The 19989-nt window shown below is 39.5% G+C and overlaps 1 protein-coding gene across 5 annotated transcripts in view; it reads left to right on the top strand.

The window, feature by feature from the left end:
* znf385c (zinc finger protein 385C) overlaps nucleotides 1-18213 on the top strand; it is a 121223-nt gene extending 103010 nt beyond the window's left edge. For 2 of the 5 annotated variants that reach the window (XM_067476552.1, XM_067476555.1), the window contains 6 exons: nucleotides 3799-4024; nucleotides 10153-10521; nucleotides 10691-10878; nucleotides 12570-12668; nucleotides 13257-13346; nucleotides 14893-18213. In XM_067476552.1, the coding sequence (XP_067332653.1) occupies nucleotides 3799-4024; nucleotides 10153-10521; nucleotides 10691-10878; nucleotides 12570-12668; nucleotides 13257-13346; nucleotides 14893-15123 (1203 nt within the window). In that variant the 3' untranslated portion in view covers nucleotides 15124-18213. The other 3 variants (XM_067476554.1, XM_067476553.1, XM_067476556.1) reach the window with 3 other exon arrangements.
* Nucleotides 18214-19989: the final 1776 nt, after the last annotated feature.

Genomic DNA, 19989 nt, shown 5'->3' with positions numbered 1-19989 from the left:
CCTCTGCTTCTAGCTAAAAAACTCCTCCAGATGACATCACCCAGATGATTTTTTTCATAATTAGGAGTTCAGATGATGTCATCTGAAGGAGCTTTGGAAAAGCAGGTTGAGCATGAATACAACCTTCATAGTGTGAGCAACAAGATGAAATAATCTGAAGTGAAGGTTCCTCCAAGTGATGTCATCTGGAGGCAACTGCAATGCAGTAATTCTATTTTTTCAAGATGAAATACACTTTAACTTATAAATAATACAATTTTTATAAGGCAGTAACATTTTAAACAATTTTAAATGGTGTGTGTGTGTTATGTTATGTAGTATATCAGCAAATGTCTCTGTAATGCATATGCAAAAAGAAAAACTGGGGCTGTATGCCTGTATGAAAATACCTTTAAACTGAACATTAGTCATCAAGTTTTGTTGTGGATATGCATATATACAAGTTACAAGTTTACTTTTAGTGAAATGTGTATGTGTATGTCAGTCTGTTGTTTTGGTGTGAGGGATTAGACAGCAGCGAGAACCACTGTTTATCAGCAAAGAGCAGAAACAATCAGCAGCCCCAGCAGGAAGCAGCATTCTCAGCTCCTCGTTTCATTTCCCCCATCCTTTCCAAACGCACACCCAAACACAGGCACAAACCCACACAGTTGTACTGTATGGATAGAGCACACATATTCACACACACACACACACACACACACACACACACACACACACACACACACACACACACACACACACACAAACACAAGCATCCCATGACATTTCATGCATATTCACATAAACAAATAGATAATCGTCCAAAAAGCCTTAAGACATCTCAGGTCTGGACACACAAACACAAGCACACACTTTTTTTTTGGACTTCATCTTCAAAGAAGGGCTGAGGCTCAGGAGACAGGGAGCTGAGGGGGGAGAGGAGCTGCAGACGTGCTCTTCACACACTAAAGCAAATCCCATTGCCTGTCTCCACACACCGACTTAAAGAAGAGTGTCAGGTCTGACTGTAGCTTTATCTGTCTCTCTGAGAGCATGAATACTTTCCTAACACTTCCATGCACCCTCCTTGGAGTTTCCTCAGATATTATACCAAGTTATCATTATGCATAAGGCTTGAATGAAATACAAGGAGCTTCCTATGCTGCTGAATAGAACTAATTCACCTTAAAGAGCAGCTAAACTTGCTTTGTTTCGTGTTTTTGGTGAGCATCACTGTCCTCTGGGGTGTGTCTGTATGCTGCATTGTCACTGTTGAGTGTGGTTACAGGTGAAAAACTTCTGACCACAGATGTTTATCCTACATGCAAATACATGCATATTGATTTCATGTCTCATCAGAGGAGCACTTGAATTTAGTTCCATACGTTTTTTAGGTGTCCTCTTGTTTACCTGTTTCATGCCATTCAATGGCCTTTATCTATTGTTATTGCCGCCATAGATATGGATCAGTAGGTACCTGCTTTTCATGCCAGCAGGCTGAATAAGTCATTATCATGTGATGTCATGTGCCACAATGTTAGTTAGTTTACGCACTCAAATACATGCTTATGGTTTGGTTTATGTGCAAAACGCTCATGGATTGGGTTAAAATACAACAACAACATTGACAGTGAAAAGCTACAACAATGTTTAATTATGTTCAAATGATCACTCTATATTCTAGCTACAGCGGTGTTAAAATCTTTTAATGAAATATTACTTTATCTGAGAGCATTCGAAGAGGTGTGTCATTTTATGTCTTTAATTTTTCTTTACCATATGACAGGTTTTACATTGTCATAACATAATAGAACATAATTGGGTTGCAGGTATTTATAGCCTACTGCCACAGTGCAACAACAAAATATCGGGACTATGACTTTCAGTTATAGTAAAAACTATTTTTACATCCATCCAATATTGTTAGTGACTTCATGGAAAATTATGATGACTATTCATCAACCCCCACAATCAAAAGAAGCAACTAACTGATTCTTAAATTAAGAAATTCAAGTGGCTTTACTTTTATGTCCTTATTATTTTTGCTACAAGCTCCAATTACCTGGAGAGAGAGAAGTTATCGTTATTTCAGAGCTATATGGAAACATGTTTCACATCCCCAAAAAGTGTGTCTATGCACCTGATATAATCCAATGATAACTTGTAGCCTAGTGATTTCTTAATCACTGAACAATCAATCATAAATGCCTTAGAACTACACTGTACCACTCTGTAGTCCTGCTGGCTGGTGTAGTGATGTGAAAGCTCATTTCACACCTTGTCCCTCTGCCTCCAGTGAGACTCAGTTGGCTGAAGAGACTGGTGGCAGAGCAGGCACTGGCTGAACTCACCACATCGTGCATCAGTCACGCAATGCACTGAAGTATCTGAGTTGTTTTTACAGTTGCTTTGGCAGCCTGAACTTCAGTTCATATTATGTCATTTTGTTGCTCACCCTATGGAGTTTGTAATCGTGGTCATCCTACTTTTTCAGAGCTCCTCCAGATGACATCATCTGAACTCCTAATGATGGAAAAACTTCCCCAGGTGATGTCATTTGTAAGAGTTTTTCAACTAGAAGCACAGACATATTTTAATTTAAGGAAGTCAGAGGGAAGTTTAAAAGCAATAATGTAAATTTACACCCTAAACTAAAACCCTAGAAAGCAAGTTGGAAATTGGTGAAGTTGCCCTTTAACTTGTCTTTTATGTCTTATGGGACTAAAAGTATTATTGGAATACAGGTAATAAGAGAAATCCACATTTCCCAACTAATGAAAAAGTCTATTAGGGTTGTGTGTCTCTTAGTAATTTCTGCATGTATTTATCCCTCACTAAAGAGTCCTTCTTAACAAAGTCCAGTTTCTTTGCTCAAGTTGCCTGGTGCCTGAGGATTTGCATGTTTATTTCTCGAGGAAGTAACACTGTATAAGAGCTTGGAAGGAAGCATTTCAGTCTTAGAGGAATGGCACCTCTATTTTATACTTAATGTTTCATCCTTTTCTGTCAAATATTCATATGCAAATGTTCACATTACACAGCAGATTCTACAATGTTTGTTTTTGGGGAACATTTACACTTTCTACAAGTCTTTTAGTAAAAATGGTTGTACTGTGTATTTTATTGATATTATTCTGTCATTTTATGTAATTTTCCATAATGTGTCTGGAGTCTCTTTCTCTCTATAACTACATTCAATGTAGGCCAGGACCTGATGAAAGCCGATCCCCGGAGGATGTTTTAGCTTTTAATGAGTGAGCTTTGTATTGATTTCTCCGCTGTTTCTGTGTAGCCACGCTTGCTCTGACAACAGGGGCTTTGTTCTCAGGTTGAACTGGCTTGTGACAATGATGAGAATGTGAAGGTAAATTGTGATCCACCTGGAAGGGAAATGTATGTGTTTATTGCTTAATTGTAGTTGGTCAGAATTCTGTTGTGTGTCTTTTTGTTTTGCGTGTTTGTGAGTGCTTAAATGTTTGTGACATTAGTATGTATTGCCTCGTGTGTCTCGAATTTGCAGAGGCTGACTCTCAGAGTGCACATTAATAGGGTAGTTGTGGAGATGGGATCCTCTCTCTTGTTGCATATTACACATGCAATTATACCTCTGGCCTCCCTATGTGCCAGTGCTGTTATCAGGTGGAAACAGACTCTCTTGCTTGCAGCCTGTGGATGCCTGCGAGAGAGTAAATATTCATGCCAGCATTTTAACATTTATTGCACATGGGCTCCAGTCTTTTCAGCAGATAATGCACTGAGTGAACACTCTTTTTTTGCTTGTCTCTCTTCACCTGGTTTTCTCTCATTTCTCTGCAGAACCAAGCCGAAGCCCACTACAAGGGGCACAAGCATGCCAGAAAACTTAAAGCCATGGAGGCCCAGAAGAACAGGCAGAGAAGAGCAGTGGAGACCTCATCTACGGGAAGGGAGAGAGATCGAGACAGAGACCGGGAGCGAGAGCAAGACCGGGACAAGAGCAAGACATCCATATCTGAGGCAGCTCTCCCTGTGCTTGTAGATACAAGCTTAGTGGAGGGAACAAGTATGTAAACTGACAGAGGGATGGGAGGGAAGATACAGCAAGAGCAGTTTGTAACCAGTCCCTTTCAGCCTCTTTCACCTTCTTGATTGTCACTACATTACGCTTTGGTTACTCTGAATTCGCCCTCCCCTCTATTTCATCTTTCCGAAGATCCTCAGCCAATCACATCATTGTCAATCTGCCTACCTCACCATATCATGACCACATCTTGCCACGTTTTCCCTCCTTCTGTTTTGTTATCCTCTGTACAACATATCCTTTTCTCTCTTCCCCTCGCTTTAATCCTGTCTGTGTTTCAGTGCATTCAAACCTCAGCAATTTCAGCCCAGACTATCCCCCAAAAAATCTCTCTGACCTGGCCCTCTGTTGGCCGGCTGTAATGCTGTGGGATTATGGGATGTGGGCAAGAGATGTTGTGTAAATAAAGCGGTTGGCTGAGATCGATCTGTGCCTCACGGAGGCTCGTTTTTACCCCCCGCCACTTAATTTCCACTATGTGACCCCCCTTGCTACCTCTTGCTCTCTCCTATCCATCTCGGTTAGGTAGAGTGGGGTTGTACAACCAGAATTGGGGTATTTGTGCACCATGAAAAGAACGACACTTACTGCTGGCTCAGTTGAAAGGAAGCAAAATAATGGTGAGAGTTCTCATTTAGCGAGATGTCACCATCTTCTTTACAAAGTTTAAATGTGTTTTTGTGTTTGTGCTGTAAATATAGACATTTTAACTCCTGATAAAGAATAAGGAATGCACTGGGTTCCTTTCAGCAGAAAATGAATGTTATTTTTTCAAAAGATATGGCTGCAACATTAGCTTGTAGTGTATGAATTGCTCTAATGGCATTTCAGTAGCAGAAGCAGCCCATTACCTTCTCAAGTTGCACTTCTCTGGGTCCACACTTTTCTTTTATCCATCCAAAGGGAGGGTAGTAGAGAAGCGGTAGAGCAGTTTTCCCCTTCTCTCTTTCCTACTTCATCGTCACGTGCCCTGGAGAAGAACACTATCTAAGCAGAATATCAAAATCTTGGATGCTAGATGGAGTATCACAGAAGAGACATGAAGGTTTTGGTAGAGGATTGAGACAGTTTGTACTCCCTCATAGCTCCCTGGCATGCTCATGTGCACATGCACAGACACACGTTTTGCCTTGAGCACTAAGAGTCTCCTTGAGAAAGGAGAAAGTTAACAAAAGACCGGCAGCCTGATAACACTTTCATCAAACCTCATTTTAATATGCAGCCATTGCAAAGGAGAGCTCTGAAGAAGGAAAGCAGCAGCAGAGACGAAACGTTATGATGAGTGGGAAATGAAAGATAAGATGAAATGAATGAAATAGACAGAGGGAGGGAGGGAGGGATAAGACAGGGTATGAAGGAGGGGGTCAGTGAAGAGAGAAAGTAGATAAGTCACAGCTAGTTTTTATGCTGTGAATAATTTTACAGTTCCAAGGCAATTTTCTGAGGAGGAACACTCTTTAATAAACCAAATTGTGTGATTGGCCTAATGTGAAATTGAAATGCAGCAGTGCAAGCCAGTGGTGGCATTCACCACAATGCCAACCTGTAATTGAATAGTGCTCCTAATTAACACTCAGTGAAATGAGTTATGTCTGCCATGAAACCACCATGGGCTGGTTGGGAGCTGTCTGAGGGCAATGCTCACTTTGTCTGCCATCAGGAACCAATAACACATCTGTTGGCTCTTTCTGTAAGTGGAGTGTGGCTCAGAATAAATGGACTTCCTCTACTGAGACTACCTACTAATGCACATTTAGAAGCAGGAGGCCACTACCACTCACCTACTACCTTTTGACTAGGAGGTGGTTAATGTGTTCACAGCGCACTATTTCAAAGGTACACAAAAAACATGATGGCTCACAAATAGCTAGTATATTTGAGTCCGAGACAAAGGTTCTCCCGCCTCAAAGAAGTAGTCATTTTAACCCAAACAATGATGTTTTAGTATCTAAAACTTACCAAATCAACTGTAAAACGCTTTGTTTTGGAAAATATGATTTGTAACGGTTCTAGAAAGCACTACCAAATGCTATTATCCCATGGGAATATCCTGTGTACAGTATTCAACCCCCTTTGGTTTCGACCTTTTCCTTCGTTTTAGTATAGTATAGTAAATCCATTTTTAAGAGATGGAACGAATGTGGCACATAAAGGTGGTCCTCAAAAATTTGATGGTTCTACAAGAAGATAATTTTAAACACCTGTGGAGTGATTACAAGGTTTAGTGGCTAAATGGAGGAGACTGTATAGAGTGTTGCCTGGGTTCTTTAGCAGTCATAGGATGCAGTCTGAAGGACCAAAAACTTCATTTTGCACTAGCATCCTTCCACTTGACTTTAGAGTCTCCAACATGCCTTCTGGTAAAATTACCTTCTGGTAAGTTTTAATTTTACCTTTTTTTTGTCTTTGTGTAGATATTTTGTGTAGATTTTGGCCAGGACACTGATTTACCAGTAACTTGACTGGACTTCCAAATACAAGTGTATTTATACTACAATCCATTAAACACATTCACTGCACTTAAGTGATCTCCGTTTCACTAACTGTGTGTCTTCTAAACGTAATCGGCTGCACTAGTGATGATTTAGGTATGTTACTTTAGTAGCTGTTGAGTCACTTATTTAGATTTGCTAGTTTTAAAATTAGATTAGGTTACTTTTTAGAGGTTCTTTTGTTGTTTTCTTTGTCAAAAATGCTAAATTAAATCCACCAGCATTCAATGTTGTAAAAAACAAAAGGTGAAAACTTCCAATGGGAATGAGTACACAAACATTTTTCCCATGAAAACATCCTAAATCCTATCACATTAGAGTAAATGTCTCCAACATCTGTTATTTTAGTTACCAAAGCAATTCATACATACGAATGGTGGCAAGGGAGGAGCAGAGCCCATGTTTTCAGCGATACAAAAGGGCTAATCAATACTCATAAACTATGTCCCAGACCATAGTGAGACACAAGACGTGCATCAATCATGACAAGCATCAATCACCCTTGGCTTTGATTGACTTTGCTGTCGAAACCTTCATCACGGGAACTCTGTCTGCCACCACAGTGATGATGGGCTAAAGCAAGAATTTTTCCCCAGGGACGATGTTGTGAGGCTGCTTTGGGTCAGTGCGGACTCGCTAAACCAAGTCCCAGTGTATACTAAGTGGATGTCCAATGTTCATATTCATTTGCTGCCATTTGCTGTTTACTGTGGTTTAGTGTTTTTGTTGGACCAATCTGCTGAATAGACATTTCTTCATGTGTGTTTACCTGCACACTTTACAAACCTTTCTGTATTAATTGGATTCATAAAATATGGATTTAGTTCCTTTCTGGTTAGAGAAAACTGTTGATTGGCTGCATACCATCAAATGAAATATCAATCAATGGTATTTATCAAAAATCATGTAATGTTGATACAAATTTTAAGTCTAGTCTGTTGCAAAAAAACACCTCAGCTAACAACATCCCAGAGCTCAGGGCTGCAATCACAGTAGTGATGATTTCCATTGCCAATGTATCTGTGGGTAGTTTTCAGTTTGTAAAATGGCTAAAATACTTCCTATAACAATTTCTCAGAGGTGCAATCTTAAAAATCTGAATCTGAAAGATAACGTTTAATTTGCAACAAATATATAAAGCTAAATGTAGCAAATACTCCCATCTGAGAGGACAGACCCTGTTGAAGCCTAATTTGTTATTGGATAAAAGAATAAAAACACTCATAATAAGTTAAAAGGCATAAAAGTTTAAACCTTTACTTACTAATTTAAAGTAATGAAGTTTAATGTCATGTTATTTATCAGGACTAAATGAGTTTGGCATTGTAGCTTCATTAACAACTAATTCTTGGGTAAGGTACTAATCATCTCATCACTGCTTTTTTAATTTTTTTTATTAGGCCCTTCATGATCAGAATTTTTGGAATTTTCATAGGGGTTTGGTTCCACCCAGCCTCCATATCTTCCTCTGCAAAGTTCCTGCTAAATCTATTTATCAGAATCACTTTCCTCTAGAGACTTCTCAGGTGGCCTCGTCTTTCACATAAGCTCAGGAGCATACCTACCCCTAGCCTCCCATACAGAGGAGCCCAGATCCCCCAGGGGTCACTCTCATTACAGCAAGTGAACTGTCTAATCTTGCTCCTCTATAGGTTCCTTTTCTTTAGCAGGAATGAGAAAGGAAGCCCCTTATCGCAAATGATGAATTTACTCTGAAATGTAAAAGGTAAAATCAATGAGACACTGTTGCAGTAAGGAAGGTAGTGTGTGTGTGTGCGTGTGGGAAGAGAACACACTAAATGAAATGGAGATATTCACGGAGTGTCGGGCACAGTGCTCTGGGGTGAAGTATGGGACTCTCTCAGGAGGGCAATGGGGTGAAGGGGAGAAGTGTAATGGAACTGCAGTGATAAATCAGCAGTCTTGAGTTTGTTTATATTGACTGAGACTCCATGTCCACTTGATATTTGAATAGTGAGGCCGAGTGAAGGAGAGGGAAGGCAGAAAGCAGGGAGGGAGGTAGCTGATGGCATTTACTAGCCTAAACCAACACTAATCTAGTTTGTTCCACATGATTTTAAACAAAGGCTGATACTATATCAGAAAATGCCACAAAGCTAACACATAAAAAGCTTAATAGTAGCTCCAATATTGTAGTGAAAGAGAAATGGTTATTTGGGAATTATTTTACCAACTTTATATTTGTAGTCAAAAACTTAAGTAAATCTAAAAAGTGGTTTTGTTGTTAAACATAGGGGAATTTTTCTTGCCATTCTTTTCATGCTCACTGATTTTTTACATTTTTATATACAGTGTTGGGATTATATGAACTGCAACTAAAAATGCTTCTAATCCAAGTCACACCAGAGAACTTTAGACTACTCCAATTGTCATACTTTATATATTATTAACTAGAAAGTAATTATATAGAAGACATTTTTTCTTAACTTAAATAACTCAGAACAGCTCAGTCAAATGTGCCTCTAAACAGTTGTATGGTGTCCACAAAACCTTTAACTCTAAAAAGAGTTAATTAACAACAATAAAAATAAATTATTAATTGATATGGCTAGGATGAGACAGCCAGCTACATGCAAAAAAAACAACTTTTGCATTACTGGGAGGTTCCTTTGTCCTTTGTTCCTTTGTTTTAGTAGAGCCTAAATCCCTTCATACATCTCCATACTTTTCCAATATACCGCATAAGGCCTATAGCATCTCAAAGTAAGAAATTATGCCTGACTGACTAAAATTCTCAGAGTGGTGCATTTTTGGTTTTACTTTTAGGACAAAAAGTAAGACCATTTTAAATCACCTTCATCTCCAGAAAATGTAACTGTTTTGCCAGAGGTTTGTGGGCATATTCAGTAGGAGGAGAGATATTTTCCAGCACTTAATTAAGGGAGTGGTTTAAAGTATAACGTTTAGAAAGATTTTTGTGAAAATGGAAATTGTTTGTCTGATAGATCTTGTGCAGAATGCAGCTGATTCACATACAAGGGCACACGCTGACTCTGCTGATACCAAGCGGTTTTTAGGCATCAGGGAAGATGTAGCTTTGCAACACTAATGATTTGGTTCTGTGAAAACCAACCATATCAACCATAATAATTCACTGATTGCTCTTATAGTACCGCAGATAATGCACAGATAAATGAATTTCCTTACAACTCACCATGAAATCAATGAAAAACGTGGTGCATTTATTCAAATCAATGGAGTTGATCTGTAGCACACACATTTAAACCATTGACCCTGATGATAATATTTCCCTGAGTTAAACTATAAATGCAAAATCTGTCAAAATCTTGACTCTTTGGCCTGAGTTCACACATTTTGTTAATGGTCCAAATTATGAATGGTCAGAATTTTTATTTGACATGCTTAAACTAAACTGATCAACCCTTCAGTATGTGTCATTAAGACAGCAAACCTTTATAGACTTCAGATAAATGAAGGTAAAGAGCATTATTGTGATTAGTAGCTGTGGTTTAGTATAAATGTTTTATCCACTTGTTAGTAAAGAATATATAGAGTAAAGCTTTACTGCCCAGTACTTTCTGGGGCTATGAGGGACAGTTTGCTGATGTTCTCCTGATTTTCTACTGTTTAATGCAGGTCTTCAGTCTGATCTAGAATCGGCTAACCTAGAAGCAAAGCCTGAAGAGAATCCCAGGAGCTCGGTTATGTTGACACCAGTATCTGAGGTTTCATCTGTGGAGCTGGTCACGCTTTCCCCTCCTCAGATTTCGCCTTCTTCACAACTCTCTGAAACTGCCTCAGACACCAGTGCCCCCGAAGTCCCAGAGACTCCTGAGGCTGCAGGCCTGACCACTGAGTCGGGCAGCCATGCAGACACAACCAGCACAAATGGGGAGCCACGATCAGACGAGGACAAGGATCCCAAGAAGAGTAAAGCTCACCTTCACTGCCCAGTTTGTAAAGTCACAGTCAACTCCGTCTCCCAACTGGAAGCACATAACAGTGGTAAGAGTATAGGGTGACAGTAAACCGTGTACTTGTATCAAATATTTTTACGTTTTTTTACATTTTTTATTTACATTTGATTGGTCTTAATCAGGCAAAGGCCTGTAATATTTCATTTGTTCTACTCATATTTCTGCCTTGTATGTTGACTCTTTACTCTCTCCACCAGGTACAAAGCACAAACTGATGCTGGAAGGTCACAGTGTCTTGCCCCGACGCAGGGGGAAAATGGTGTCAGCTCGTGCAGGTTGCAAAAGCAAGCGGCTGGGCAGCAAAGGCAGCGTTGGTGTGCCCAGCAAGAACTTTCAGTGTGAAGTGTGTGAGATCTTTGTGAATTCTGAGACCCAGCTGAGCCAGGTAAATTGAAGATTTCTGATATACTGCACATAATTGAACTGTGCTATTTGTCACAATTCTATGTAAGAGATGAAAGAACAACAGTACAAATGAACAGATTTTGAGTAATTCTTTCCAATAGTTTTTGTAATTTCTTCCCCTTCGCTCTTTCCCCTCCACACATATCCGCAACCTTGATGTAATCCTTGACATCAACCTCTCATTTGAACACCATGTGAATCTTTTCGCTAAAACTGCTTTCTTCAATCTAAAAAACATAGCTTGCCTCCGCCCATCCTCCTGCTTTTGAGCTGCTGAAATCCTTGTTCATGCTTTTGTCATATCTGTAATTAACTTCCACCCACCTCCTCACCTACTGTAGCTCCCCTGACCACATCACCATCACCACTGTGTTAAGGAAGCTCCACTGGCAACACAATTGTATTCAGTTGAGCTGCTTTTAATGACTGTTCTGATGTCCCTTCCCTACTCATTCTATTCTTTCTCTTGAAAGTTCTACAAAAATAAAATGTAGAATTCCTATTATTGCATATGTGGTACACTGACAACATATTGAACATATGGATCAATATTGAACTTTTAGAACCACAAAAGACCAAAGAAGATTTTGCAGGCTAGGCAGGCTTTAAGGACAAAACAGCAAGTTATCAGTCTGAGGCTGTTCTATTCTCTATGTACTAAGATAAGGAGAGAAGCAGGGGCTTGCTGGCTTCCTGCAGATTTGTCAAGGCATACTAAGTGACAGTGTTACTAGCCTGATAGGATTTTGCTCAAAAGGGTTGACTCTTCAGCCAAATCACATCAGGCAGTTGAGAAAATGTTACATATAATTACCTCACCTACACAGACAGATAGAATTAATCAGAGAACAAAACAGCATGCAGACACTGTGGTTAGCAATTACCTTAGACTTTAGGACAGTGATATTACACATTGAGCTTTGGTGTGACTGACCTGGTATGTTACAATTAGAAATGCTCGCACAAATAATGCGTATTAGAATGATATATGTGAATGATGGGATTTTAAAGACTTAATCCATTTCAACATCACCTTGATGAAGGAAATGTGTCCAAGCTTAAATCATTTACAGTTTCACTTACAGCGACATGAAGAAAGCCATTTAAAGCATGTTGTGAGTGCAGAGTACATTCAAGCAGCAGTCACATTAGACAGATCCGATGGTATATCTAACTACAAAGCTCTTCAGTGAGTAGAGATTTATTTGCCACTCATTACTGCAAGTTACTTATGTCTCCTTATTTAATTTTCTAGGTACATTGGCACCAAACCAGGTTCAGGAAGTAATTTCCTCCCTCCCTGATGTTCATTAAATACTACACTAGAGCGAAGGGATTGTCTTGAAAGCTTAACTATGCTAGTGTGCAATGTGGAAAAGATACAAGATATGCCAGCATGCATGTGCAGCCGGGCTGCTTTAGCCTTAAATGCATTCCACCAATCTTATTTAAACATCCTATATCCCAGGAGAACACAAGACTGTTAGTACTGCAGCCAGAGCAGGAGATAGTGCGGCAGCAGTAGAAAGTAATGTGATGTAATAGCTGTGCACTTCAGTCATACTCAATGTGTATCCATTATTAATTCAGCAGATAACATTTGAGGCTGTTCCACTGTGGTACAACAGATGCTTGTTAGCTTGCTAATGGTTTTTCTGCTGGTCTCGGCAGCACATGAATAGCAGAAGGCACAAGGATAGGCTGGCCGGAAAACCACCCAAACCAAAATTTACCCCCCACAGCAAGAGCCAGCCAAGCTCCAGCTTAGCGGTAAGTCTCAGTATAAAGACACAGACAAACAAAACACTGTCATGCAAATATGCAGGCTCACCCACACACACACACACACTCACTCTCTCTCTCTCGCTCTCTCTGTGTCTCTCTTTCAAAGAGAGAAAACAAATAAAACATGTTTGATTTGCTGTTGCAGCAGATATGATTGAACATGCTGTACACATGCACTAAACTGAAATAAAGTCAGACTAGCTTGTAAATGAATTTTTAAGCACCAGTTTTAATTTATGTATGTTAGAGTTAACTAATTTGACCCCAGCCCCAACACACGTACAGTTAAAAAACACACACAGATCTTGTTACATTGCGCTCAGGGCCTTCTATGTCTCGATGAAGCAGCATGCTTGTGTGCCTGTCACAAAGGTTAAGCACACTGTTGTATTCGGTGAGTCCCCTACCCCTGAGACAGGTCTAAAATAGTCCTGCTCTCCTCACGGACCAGCTCTGACAACAGCAGCCTGAGTCAGCACTCCAGATTAATCACTTCTCTGCTCCTGTCATATGCACACCTCCCCATCTCTCCTTCTCCCACACTCCTCTTCCTCCTCCTCCTCCATCCTACAGAACGTGAGATGGAGTGGCTATGCAGGCGTGGCTGTGTCTGCCATGAAGAAAGCGTTTACCCAGTACAACCTCACCTCCCTCTCCTCGCAGGTCAGTGGCAGGAGAGGCCGAGACTGGGGTTGGATTGGAGGGCGAGAGCTTTAGCAGGCCGAACTTTAGGCCTGGCCTTGGGCAGAGGACTGAGCATAGATAATGAAGAAATCATGTTTATATTAAAGGGATAGTTCAATTTTTGCTTGTTTTTTTAACTTGATGTGCTATTGATTTTACTTACTAATGATAAAGACAAGGTTACAGCATTTTTTCAGCTTTGATGTGTATAATACTGTCCCCGGGAAGTCATAAGTCCAAAACATGAACAACTCTTTAAAAAATAAATTATTTTTAGATTCAGGAATAAATGTAGCCATCCACAGAGCCTAATATTGTGTGATGTGCACTGGTGACATCAAGAAAGAACAAAATATTACACCATTGAAAAAAATACAAAATCTGCAGCCTATTCCTGTGATAATGGCTTTTGGATTGGATCACAAATTCATCAACAAAGCATTTTAAAATTGCTACCACTCTGGTTCATGCCACCGACTAGTTTCTCTTCTGTAGCAACAACTGCCAAGGCTCATGGGAAATGTAGTATTTAGAACCATGTGTGGCACCAAAATGACAAATAAAACATAATTTCTTAGAGACAGAAAGAAATGGCCAAACAGTGAAAAACACTTCCACTTAGCACTTAGCAGCTCTATGGATTGACATCAGCTCAGGTCTTCCCTTTGGACAGTTTGTATAATTCCCCTCAGTAACAATAAATCAGTTTCTGCTCCTCAAATCATTGAAACTATTTCGTAAGTAAATAGTTCCATGATAGGTCTTCATCATTTGCATAATAAATACTTACCCCAGCTGGCTTGAAAGAGGTTGTTAATTTGCACAGAAAAAGCATCTTGGTTTGACAACAGTTACATTTAATTAATATGGCACCTGTGAGACTGAATAAAAAGAACATAGTGTAACACTCAGCATGTTGCAAGCAGTTGCAGTATTGCTTCACCAATAAACTGCTAAATATATTAGAAGAAAGCAAAATTGAGTGTGATACATAAGTGATGCTATAAGAAAAAGATTGTGAATAAAACCATTCAACAAAGATTTCCACCACTTGTTCCTACACAGTTAACTGACAGCAAACAAAAAATGTTTTAAAATCCAGCTTTCAAGCCTACCAGTGGTGAGTTTTTGATGTAAAGGCCATAGACCTGTGTTTCAGTATGAACCATTTTCATTCTAATCTGCCAATGAGTAAAATACTTTAACTTAAGTCTGAACTATCCCCTTAACATCATAGATTTAAAGACTAAATACCTGCCACTTAGCCCTTGTCCTCGTGGATAAAGGCTTAAGTGTGTATATGGTCTAGTCATAGCATTAGCCTATTATGTATACGCGTCTAATGGGTGCATGCATCAAGCTATCAGGAATTCTGTCTGCTGTTTGGTATGAACATGTATTCCTCTAATGCAGCTATGTGTGCAAACAAGGCCCTTGAGTAAAGGAAACGTTTGCCTTCTAAACATACTCTGCATCCCTGTGTTCTTATCTCACTTCTCACTGTTGCCCCTCCTGTCTTCTCCAGACCAAACTGGCCTTGCAGAAGCAGCTGACCAAGAGCTTGACAACTGGTTTTCTGCCAAGCCCCCTCACCCCACCAACTCTCTGCACAGTGGCAACTAACCCACTGGCTCTGCGCCACCCAGTGGGGACCACCACCTTCATCCAGACCCCATTTCTGGGCCCTGCACTGTTTCGGCCTGCCCCAGGGCCGCTACGGGCCACACACACACCCATCATTTTCTCCCCCTACTAGAAACTTGACCTACTTCCCATTTGAGCTCCACTCCTGTCCCTTTACCAAACCCCAGGCCCTTCGTTAGTGTGACCCACATGACAAAGGCCACACGCAAACTATGCAGAAGGAAACAAGTCCCGATACTCACTAGGCCATGAGGCCTAAGAGCTGTTCCTACCATAAAGGCCAAGATCCCCCATCATGCCTTCTTTCTGCTCTTATCATGACCTAAGGAGCAGGACCGGCCTCCAGACAGTGACTGGTGCACAGAGGCCACTTTTATAGCCATTTCATGGGTCGACGTGGTTTGGATTATGGATATTATTGTGTAATTTATTAGAGAACAAATATAGACAAGTTTAGATGTATGTTTAATGTGGTTATCACAAAATAAGGTCCCTTTACTTGATTATCTTTTTTATCCATTTTAACTTATTGTTTGTGGGTTTTAATGAAAGATGGGATGATCATATAATAGGTACGGTAGATGAGCTTGTGTCACTGATCAGTGTTTTTAGCTAACAAGCTTGAAGAACATTGTATTTTAAATATGGCCATTCTCAGACATCTTTCTGGCCAAATATGAGTCCTCATATTGTGCATCTAAAACTATGTCCATATGTCAAAACTACATTAGTACAAGTTGGCACCTCCCGCTCTCCCAGTTTTCCCAAGCTCTTAACTCTTAGAATTAAAAGCTTTCTTCTCCTCTTCTTTTTTGAGTCACAGCCCTATAGATCTTTTCTTTCCTGTATCCTCAGGATTAAGCACTCATTAAGGTCCAGAAAAGGTCAGATTGTCAACTTGACTTTCTTTCAGTTAGCAAATCTGTCTTCAGAATAATTTTTTTCCAGTACATAATTCACGCCATGCAGCTTGAACATTATGTTCTCGCCAATCCAGTGACATGAAAACATTTTTGCAGCCATGGATGTCTTACATTGCAAAATGCCATTATTTCTTTCCCCTTGTGGTTGCTCTTTTCCTTTTCCTTCCTCCTTCACTCTGCTGTCATCACCTTGCTGTTGCCCTTGATTTTCTCTGCGTTATCTCAGCATGTGATGATGAGGAGCAGGGAAAGTTTCCCCCCCAACACCCGCGCACACGAACACACACATAATGAAAACACAATGGATAACTTGAAGACTTGATGGGATTTCAGAGCTCAGTGAAAAGTTTGGATGACAGTGGGTGGTGAGGCTGCTCAGCCCATACTTGATTGACATCCACTTGCAGTTGCACACAGCGTGGGAGGGAACAAAGCACAGTGCCATGGCAACCACATTAAAAGCACCTTAAAACTAATTTACTTAGAAAACCAATAAAAATTTTGTTGCTATTCACCTTCTTTTTCTCTAGGTGTATGTTTTTACGATCCCGTGTCAATTTGAGTGAGAATTTTCCTTTGGAAAAAAAAAACAATCAGGTGAGAATAATGAGTTTATGGTTCATCCATGAATAAGACAAGTCTCACATTTAAAGCAATACATACTGTATGTTTAGATTTATGATGTGTTTTCATTGTGTCAATGGCTTTATCTATTCTATACTGTACACACCTGTAACAATGTATTATGTACTCCAACAAAGCCAAGGGCCAACTCTGAATTGTCAGTGAAAGGTCATTTGAAATGATGGGTTGTCTTGACGGTGCTGCCCTTGATGCATGATGCTCATGGTCAGTCTCCACATGTTGTGACTCTGGGCTGAGCCGTTCCATTTATAGCTGCTCTCGCGGTACAGAGAGGAGGCTTCAGCGCCATATGACATTGCTGTTTCACTTTTTAGTGGGGCAGGAGAACTTTTGTATGACTTCCACTGAGCAAAACAATATTACATCAGAGACAAGTGTTTGGGATAAGTGTCACAAGTGCAACATCAACTGTCATATTGCTGTTCATGCCCGTGTGCCGTCTCCTCCAACCTCACCATACTGGATATCTACTGACACTCAGCCCTTCCCCTGTCAAAATGGACTGTTGGCAAGGTCACATAAGGACTTGCAGCATACATGCCATCCTTCTTTTAACACTCATACTAAATCATGTTCTCTTAAATTACAGTAATGGAGCAAATCCTATGCATTTTTTCATTGTGCAATACGTATAGTTGTCTGTGATAAAGCAGTGCCATCTGTCGTGTAAACCCTGTAATTGCCATTCAGTACTAGTGCTTCTACAAGACATTTTGTTATGTCTGTGCATTTCTGTTTATAGACCCCCAAGTCTTTTTGGGTAAGCGGAGCCACAGGGTCTCCCCGCCATATTCATGTGATTTTCCCCCGTCGCACTACTCAGTGAACCAGCCAGCCTTTAATCTTCACTGTTTGTTTCTATTGCTCAGTGGGAACTCTGACCTAAAGAACTGAAACTTCTCTTAAAATAAATAATCTAGAGAAGGCAAATTATTAGTAGAATCATAGAGTAACTAGAGATTTTCAGAGTTGCTATTGTTATCTGTATCATATTGAACTGCTATTATAGAAGAGAGTAGATTATGTAGGCTCTGTACAGCATACAGAGAAAAGAAAATGCTTTGATTTTTTTTATGTTTATGTTTGTTTATTTACATGCTTTTACCAATATTTTTTTTAAAGTACAAGAGAAAGTATTTAAAACAACATTTTTGAGTGATTTTGTTTGTCCTTTTGGCAGTAATTGAGTTAATAATGTTATTCAAGGCCTTTTTAGATATTATCTTAAAGTCACATTAGCCAGGCCTTCTCAGGGGTGACAGATTGAGCAAATGCTAACATGACCATCCATTCAGGGTATCCCTCCATAGCTCTAGAGAGCAGGAAACACTGTACACATGGATGGATTGAAAAAAAAGCTTACAGTGCTGTACATTAGAGAGGACAAGGGAAGGATTTTGGAAAATAAAGCTTTTAGAACTTGTAAAAAATATTTTAATTGTTATGTAAATATCTGTGTTTGTGTATGGGTGTGTGCATCATGGGTAAAAATTGAAAACAACAGCATCCCAGAAGGCAGTACTTTGCTTCAGATTGATATTTGAGCAATAACAATATGTGTGTAGGTGTGTGAGAGACAAAACACAGAAAACTCAGGCAGATGATTTCTAATGAATAAACAGTGACAACATGAATGCTCAGATGCTTAAAATTGCACTTTCACTCTTTTTTTATTTTAATTAAGCTATTGGTGTATCTGACTCATACTGAAAAAATGCTGTTTTTCAATTGGTAAGTCTAACGTGAGCATCTCCAGCTCTTAGTCATAAAATTTCCAGCTGAAATAAATAAGTATAGATTTTATATGCGGTAAGTCTGCAGGTACAAATCTGCTGGCTTCTCCGAAAGTGTCCAACACCCTCACGGCATCAACTTGACAGCAGGGCTAGTGTTTGGCCAAGATACAGTGCTGAAGTTGCCATATCTGAGCTCTGGTGCATCTGTGGCACACAAAGGGCTGATAGAATAATACAGTACATAACTGATGGGTTTAGAGACAAAAAAATCTTCTTTGTTTCCAGATTCCTCTTCACATAAGGCTACTATAATGCATTGTATTCTGGATTTGATAACAAACTATCAATCCTCCTGTGTTGTAAAACACCATCACACTACTGTACTCAACATGTTCTGTGCGTTTGCCAACACGATACAGATTTGTTGCCTGTCTCTGGTGTGCTGTGCTCTGTCATCCTCAGAGCAGACTACAACATAGCTGAACTGAGCAGAGAAGCATCTGTCCATGGACTCCTAATATGAGATACTGTGACTCAGTGTTTTTATCTTTAAAATGGAAAATCGTGCATTTAGTTCAGTTATGCTTTTATTTATGAAAAGGTAAGGTCTTGGATTAAAGAGTGATGTCCAATACAACTCTCACCATCATATCAGTCCATCTTTTGATGAAACTGTTGATAGCCTTAACATCAAGTCCAGCACTCTGTGTGATGTCTATCAATGAAGAGCCATAGAATCCCTGGCATTTACTAAAGCCAATGATGCGGTAGAAGGACACTATGACCTTGCCAAGCCATGACATTCGTGTATCACCATATTGATCCAATTTTTTTTTTTTTTTTATCAGACTGCTCTCCATGGAAGAATTTCCCATTAGAGATAATCCATAGACCTTTCACTCAAGTCATCTTTCTAAACATATTTTAAATAATAGGTATTCATTATGAAAGTAAAAACAATAGAATACTAAAGCAATACCCAGTAGTTATGGTGCCAAATTTAGCTTAACATTATTTTGTTAATTACCTGGAATAAAATACATAACTGCTGTGGTTTTATGTAAATATTTAATATAATTTTCAAAATATAAGATTGCTTATTTTACAGTGAATAATTACATTTTAATTATAAACTATTGCTTAGCAGACACAATGATATTAAACACAAACAAGTAATTGTTTGTTTTCAATCATGAACTTTAGTCATAATTGCATATTTAGTATTTGTTTTTACTACTATATTTAGTTAAAGTTTGATTGTTTGTCTGCTTGTTGGTCTCTTTTGGGCATTAGGCATTTGTATTATTTACTAAACAAATATCCATTTGAATTTTACAAATGTAGTTCTAGGTAAAATAATCTGATACTCAAACAAACAATAAAACAACAAACCAATAAATAGCTCACACAATAGGTAAATAAAAATGTATAGTCCTGGGCACGCCCACTAAGAGGTATTTATTAGTTATTTTTGAATTTTGGTCCTTTTGGTTTATCCCGTGAGTTCAGAGTCGCAGATCATTGTCCGCATGTTGATTTTGCACAGTTTTTACACCGGATGCCCTTCCTGACACAACCTTCCCCAATTTCTACCGGGCCTGGACTGGCACTGCACACCTGGGGATGGAAATGGGCTTCAGTGTCTTGCTCAGAGTGTCTTGCCCCCTTAGTAGT

The sequence above is a fragment of the Channa argus genome, chromosome 15, assembly GCF_033026475.1.
Source record: "Channa argus isolate prfri chromosome 15, Channa argus male v1.0, whole genome shotgun sequence".
NCBI classification, from domain to species: domain Eukaryota; kingdom Metazoa; phylum Chordata; class Actinopteri; order Anabantiformes; family Channidae; genus Channa; species Channa argus.
The sequence above is the reverse complement of the archived record's forward strand: the minus strand, read 5'-3'. Positions and strand labels throughout refer to the sequence as shown.